The sequence below is a fragment of the Tupaia chinensis genome, unplaced genomic scaffold (genome assembly GCF_000334495.1).
Source record: "Tupaia chinensis unplaced genomic scaffold, TupChi_1.0 Scaffold000099_1, whole genome shotgun sequence".
NCBI classification, from domain to species: domain Eukaryota; kingdom Metazoa; phylum Chordata; class Mammalia; order Scandentia; family Tupaiidae; genus Tupaia; species Tupaia belangeri.
The window spans coordinates 5,755,552-5,761,551 of record NW_006159563.1 but is presented as its reverse complement, the minus strand read 5'-3'; the positions used below and the strand labels follow the sequence as shown (position 1 = coordinate 5,761,551).

The 6,000-nt window shown below is 43.1% G+C and overlaps 1 protein-coding gene across 2 annotated transcripts in view; it reads right to left on the bottom strand.

Moving 5' to 3' along the window:
• DMGDH (dimethylglycine dehydrogenase) overlaps nt 1–6,000 on the bottom strand; it is a 67,919-nt gene that overhangs the window by 59,947 nt on the left and 1,972 nt on the right. For both annotated transcript variants that reach the window (XM_027769957.1, XM_006143524.3), the window contains exon 2: nt 432–606. In XM_027769957.1, coding sequence (XP_027625758.1) covers nt 432–491 — 60 coding nt within the window. In that variant the 5' untranslated portion in view covers nt 492–606. The remainder of the gene's footprint in view (nt 1–431; nt 607–6,000) is intronic.

Below are 6,000 nucleotides of genomic sequence, written 5' to 3'. Positions count from 1 at the left end.
GGGTGGCCTCCCAGCACTGCAGTCCATTTTAGCCATAAAGGTTGGGCCAAAGCTAACATTTGTTATTAGACACTCTCCATGTGTATGATAACTTCCCACATATTAACTCAGTCTCCATCACAACCTTCTTAAGTATGTGCTATGAATATTTCCATTTTACATAACAGAAAATCGAAACGTAAGTAACTTGTCAGGCGTCACACAGGTAGCAAATGGCCAAGGCAAGATTGGGATCCAGAAGCCCTAGGTTTGAGATCAAGACCTTCTACATACTGATCACTGCACACCAGCTAAACTGCGATTGCACTTTCTGTCTCTGTGGGGAGGGAACTCCCTCTACGGAGCTCGCAGGGGTGAGTTGTGACAGGGAAGGAAACGCCTGCACTCTGCGTGACTTGGAACGTATGTGGGTTGCAGGGGGCTTTGCTTACTGCGTGCCAGGTAGATCCAGCCGTGAGCTCCGATTTCTCCAAGAGGACCACATCTTTCATCCCCGCTCTGGCCAGATGATAAGCCAGACTCACGCCAACACAGCCGCCTCCAATTATCACTGTCTCTGCCCTGTCTTTCCACTGTGTTTCTGCAGGTAAGGGTGGTTTCTGCCCTCTGAAAGAGAATGTTTTTAACAATGGTTAACTTTACTCAGCTACAGTAGCTATAGTGCTGGTCTGACTGATGATTCCCCTTACCCATTTCTCTGGTACTTAACACCTCGTGACGATGAGATTTGCACAGCTAACCCTGATTTAGACAACTGATTAGGAGAGGAAGAGGGAGGCATTTGAGCCTGGTTTGTTGTAGGTAACTAATATAGCTAAAGAAATGAACAAGTGTCTTTTTTTTTCCCAAAGAATCTAAAGAATAATTTTTTCTCAGTCTATTTAAAGAACACTTATAACCATTTTACTCCATGAAAAACCATAGTCGTCATAAAGGTTAGTGCCTGTATATCTTGGATAACTCCCTCCTTCCAGGTTTTCCAGCCTGAGGAGAGCCAGAGTTAAGCTCTTTCTCAGTGGCCTGCCTCCTATTGTACACATGCTTTGTTCATTTTAATTGTTGCTCGGTGGTTTGCCGTATTTGTTTGTACAACCGTCTTCCCAGCCAGATCGTGAGCTTTCTCAAGGCAGAGGCAATGTCTTGTCCATCACCGATCCTTGGCCCCTGCAGTGTCCACGTCCACATTTAGTTTGTGTGTCAAATGAATGCGTTTGAAATTGTGATGGTTCACTCTTGCTGTTGTTGTTGTTAGGTTTTTGCCATAGAGCATGTGTGTTCACCAGAGAGACACAGTGAGAAAGAAAGTGAGAAATCACTCCCCAGGGAGATGGTCACAATCCCTTCTCCATTCTCTCTCTGGGGATTTAGGCATGCATGCACATGTGCCCAGTGTGATTTTCAAGCTGCCAGGTCTGGGACTTGAACTGGAGTCACCCATGTGGGAGTTCAGCACCTTAAACACCATGCCACCTGCTGTTCTGTAATGATTTACTCTTGACCCTCTACTGACCATCCTTTTTTCTGCATAAGTCTTCAATAAAATGCAGTCCTAGTAAGGGTAGTTCTTATCCATGTAGGGGGAGTTGTTAGTATTAGCATAGGTTATACTTTTGACACATACATTTCATTCATTCGTACTTCCCTAATTCATTCATCATGTATTCCTGAGCTCCTGCCATGATGCGGGCACTATATTACATAGCGATAACGAGCCTAAAAAGACATTATCTCTACTCTCTAAAGCTTACAATATAGCAGAGGGGAGAGAGATTAATCAAACAACACAAGTGTGGAAATTACAGCGGTGGAAGTTGCTGTGAAGGACGGATAAAGATCCCTGTGAGAATGTACATGCAAGAAGGTGCTCATTCGGGATCTGAAAGATGATGAAGAACTAAACACAAGGTGAGGAGGAAAGAACATCCCAGGTTGTGGGGAGAGTTATGTGGCAGGAAAGAACAAGGCAAGTCCAGGGCACTGTAAGGCCACAGAGGCCAGAATGTGGAGGAAGGTCCCACTAGAGGGGCTCCCCAGGGAGAGCTCCCTCTGCTCTCTTTTGGTCTAGTGGATAATTGTCATATGCTAAGCACCTAAAACAATACTCAATAAATACTGTGGACGATATTAATGATTGACATACTTAAAAAAAAAAGTTGCTTATAGAGTGCATGTGCTCACAGGAGAGAAACAGAGAGAGAGAGAGTAAAAGAGAAAGTGAGAAAGCACCCCCTAGGGTGATTGGCCACACCACAATCCCTTCTCCTCCATTCTCTTCTTGGGATTTTGACATGCACACACGTGTCCAGAGTGTTTTCCAAGCCACTGGGTCCAGGACTCAAATTGTACAGTTGACCATGTGGGATCTAACCATCTTAACCACCACATCCCTGGCAGGTTTGACTCATATGCCCATTCTTACTATTTTTTCTTTCCTAGTCACTAATCCATTTCTTTTTTTTTTTTTTTTTCTTTTTTTGGAGAGGTTTTCCCTATAGGGTGTGTGCGCTCGCCAGACAGACAGAGAGAGACAGAGAGACAGAAAGCGAGAAATCACCCCCCAGGGGGGATGACCACGCCGCAATCCCTTCTCCTCCATTCTCCTCTCGGGATCTTGGGCACGCACACACACGCGCCCGGCATGAGTTTAAGCCACCGGGTCTGGGACGTGAACCGCGTGAATCAGGACATTTACTTCCCAATAGTCCTGTGCTGGTTTCCTAAGAAAAAATATATTCTCTTATATAAGGACAGTACATTTATCAATATCAAGAAATTTTACATTGACACAGTAGTATTATCTAATCTTCTTATTTATTTTATTCCATTTATAGTATTATCTAATCTTTTTTGTTATTTATTCTATTCTATTTATCATTATTAAATTTTTTCTATAGGGCATGTGTTCTCACCAGAGAGAGAGAGAGAAAGAGAGGAGAGTGAGAAAGCAAGTCACCAGGACCGGAACTTGAGTCACGGTTGCCCATGTACGAGTCCAGTGTCTCAACCACCACACCCCCTGCTGGCCCCAGTATGATCTGATCTTTAATTCATATTAAATTCAGTTAATTTTCCAAATAATGTGTGTATATTTTTTCTGGCCTGGGATCAAACCCCAAAACTTCTTTTTACTAATAGTTTCCTTTAATTTAGGATGGTTCCTTAGAATTTCTTTGCATTTTTAAAGAATACTAGCCAATTTTCTTTTAAACATTTAGTTATTTTCAGGCCACTGGGTCTGGAACTTGAACCATGGTTAGCCATGTGGGGGTCCAGTGCCTCAAACACCACGCCACCTGCTGGCCCCTAGCCAAATCTTTTCCTTTCTTTTCTTTTTGTGAAGAGGTTTTGGCTACAGGGCACGTGCGCTCGCCAGACAGAGAGAGAGAGACAGGGAGACAGAAAGCAAGAAATCACCACCCAGAGGGATGGCCACGCCACAATCCCTTCTCTTCCATTCTCCTCTTGGGATCTTGGGCACACACCCACACGCGCCCGGCATGAGTTTAAGCCACCAGGTCCGACACGCGAACCACCGTCGACTACGTGGGAATCCAGTGACATAGCCATTACTCTAACTGCTGGTCCCTAAAGCAGAACTGTTATTTTTTGTTTTTTGTTTTTTGGTTTTTTTGTTTTTTGAGAGGTTTTTGCTATAGGGCATGTGCACTCACCAGACAGACAGAGACAGACAGAGAGATAGAAAGCAAGAAATCACCCCCCCCCGGGGGGGATGGCCACGCTGCAATCCCTTCGCCTCCATTCTCCTCTCAGGATCTTGGGCATGCACACATATGCGCCCGGCGTGAGTTTTAAGCCACCTCATCTGGGACTCGAACCGTGGTTGACTACATGGGAGTCCAGTGACATAGCCATTACGCTAACTGCTGTTCTCTAGCCAGTTATTTTATAGAACACATCTTACTCTGAGTTTGTCTAGTGTCTCCTCAGGGTGAGATACAGCTGACACACTTTTGGCAAGAATATCACTGAAGGGCTACTGTGTCCTTCCCAGTGCACATGATCAGGAAGCACTTGATGTTGCTTTGACCCATCATTAATGGTGTTTATGTCTGTGACTTCCTTGAGGTGGTATCTGTCAGATTTAGCCAGAAAAGTTACTACTTCTCTCATTTGCAACTATATGTAATAATGTAGGGTTACATTATGAGACCACATAAATATCCTTTCTATATCAAACTTTTATTAAGTGGTTTTAGCATCTATTGATTAGTACCTAACTCTATCATTCCTATTATACTTATTAGTTGGCATTCTATTAGAAGTTCTATTCTTTTACCCCTTTTTGTTGCTGATATTAATATGAACTTATGGATATTTATTACATTCAGTGAGTTATCATCCATTAGTGTTCATATTTATTTTTACTTTTAAAATAATTATTTAAGATTACTTATTATTACTATTATTATTATTATTACTAACATTAATTCACCAGGATGGACAGAGAGAGGGAGAGTGAGAAAGCAAGCCATCAGATCTGGGACTCAAATCATGTTTGACTATGTGGCAGTCCACTGCCTTAACCACCACGCCACCTGTTGGCCCCTCATAATTTATTTTAAGGCCAAATTGTCCCAGATTTTTTGACCAGTAAGAGGCCTTTTTTTTTTTTCTTAAATAGAGTTTTTTTGCCTGAGGATACACGTTTTCCACTCATTCTCCTCCTGGGATCTTGGGCACACATATGCCCAGCATGATTTTCAAGCCACTGGGTACAGGACTGAAACCGTGGTTGGTCGTGTGGGAGTCCAGCGACCTAACCACTGCGCCATCTGCTGATCCTCCACAAGAGGTCTTTAAGTGGATTTCTATGTCCTTTTGACATGGTCCCATGGTTTTTGGAACATTTATTTTTAGGGGCTTTAAAAAATTCATGGAAAAATGAAATTAAAGTATGAGTTTATAGGGAGTCCAAAAAACTCATGGAAAATGTATATTATGAAAAAACTATACATGGATTTCAACATATTTTTGCACCAAAACATGAGCAACTGCAAAAAGTTGACAGAATGGCAGGACCAGCAGTTGGCATAATGGCTATGTCTCTGGACTCTCATGTAATCGACTATGGTTCGAGTCCTGGACCTGGTGGCTTAAACTCACACCAGGCACGTGTGCATGCGTGCCCAAGATCCCAAGAGAAGAATGGAGGAGAAGGGATTGCAGCATGCCCGCCCCCCACCAGGGGGTGATTTCTTGCTTTCTGTCTCTCTGTCTCTCTCTGTCTTTTTGGTGAGTGCACGTGCCCTATACCAAAAACCTCCCCCCCCAAAAAAAAAAAAGTTTACAGAATGGCTGACCCTGTGGCCTGTGGTGGTTAAGGTAGCTGAATCTCATATGGCCAACTGCATGGTTCACGTTCCAGGCCTGGTGACTTGAAAAGTAATCCAGGTAAGTGTGCGCTCGTGCCCGCAATTCCAACAAGATGAAGAAATGGAGTAGAAAAAATTGCAGCATGACTACACCTCAGTGAGTGATGCTTTGTCTCTACATATACCTCTCTGTCTCTCTCTAGCAAGTTCGCGTGTACTCTGGCAAAATCTTAAAAAAAGGAATTAAATAATTTGACTTATGATTTTTCAATATAGAACTATGCATTGCTAAATTAATACAGCATAATACATTTTTCGGTAGTCATGAATTTTTCATTTTATTTGCCTATTCAGGTTCTTTATTTTCTTTTTTTAAGGAGTTTTTGCCTCAGAGCATGAATGCTTGCAGGTGAGAGAGAGTCAGAGACAGCAAGAGGAAAAGTGAGAAATCACCCCCCAGTGGAGGTGGCCATGCAGCAATCCCTTTTCCTCCATTCTCCTCCTGGGATCTCGGGCATGTGTACAACCCACATGATTTTCAAGCCTCCAGGTCAGGGACTCTAATCCTGGTCTGCCATGTGGATGTTCAGCGACGTAACCGCTTTGCCATCTGCTGGCTCCTTCTAATCAGGTTTTTAAAAACTCAACTCAAGTTTATTTATCTATT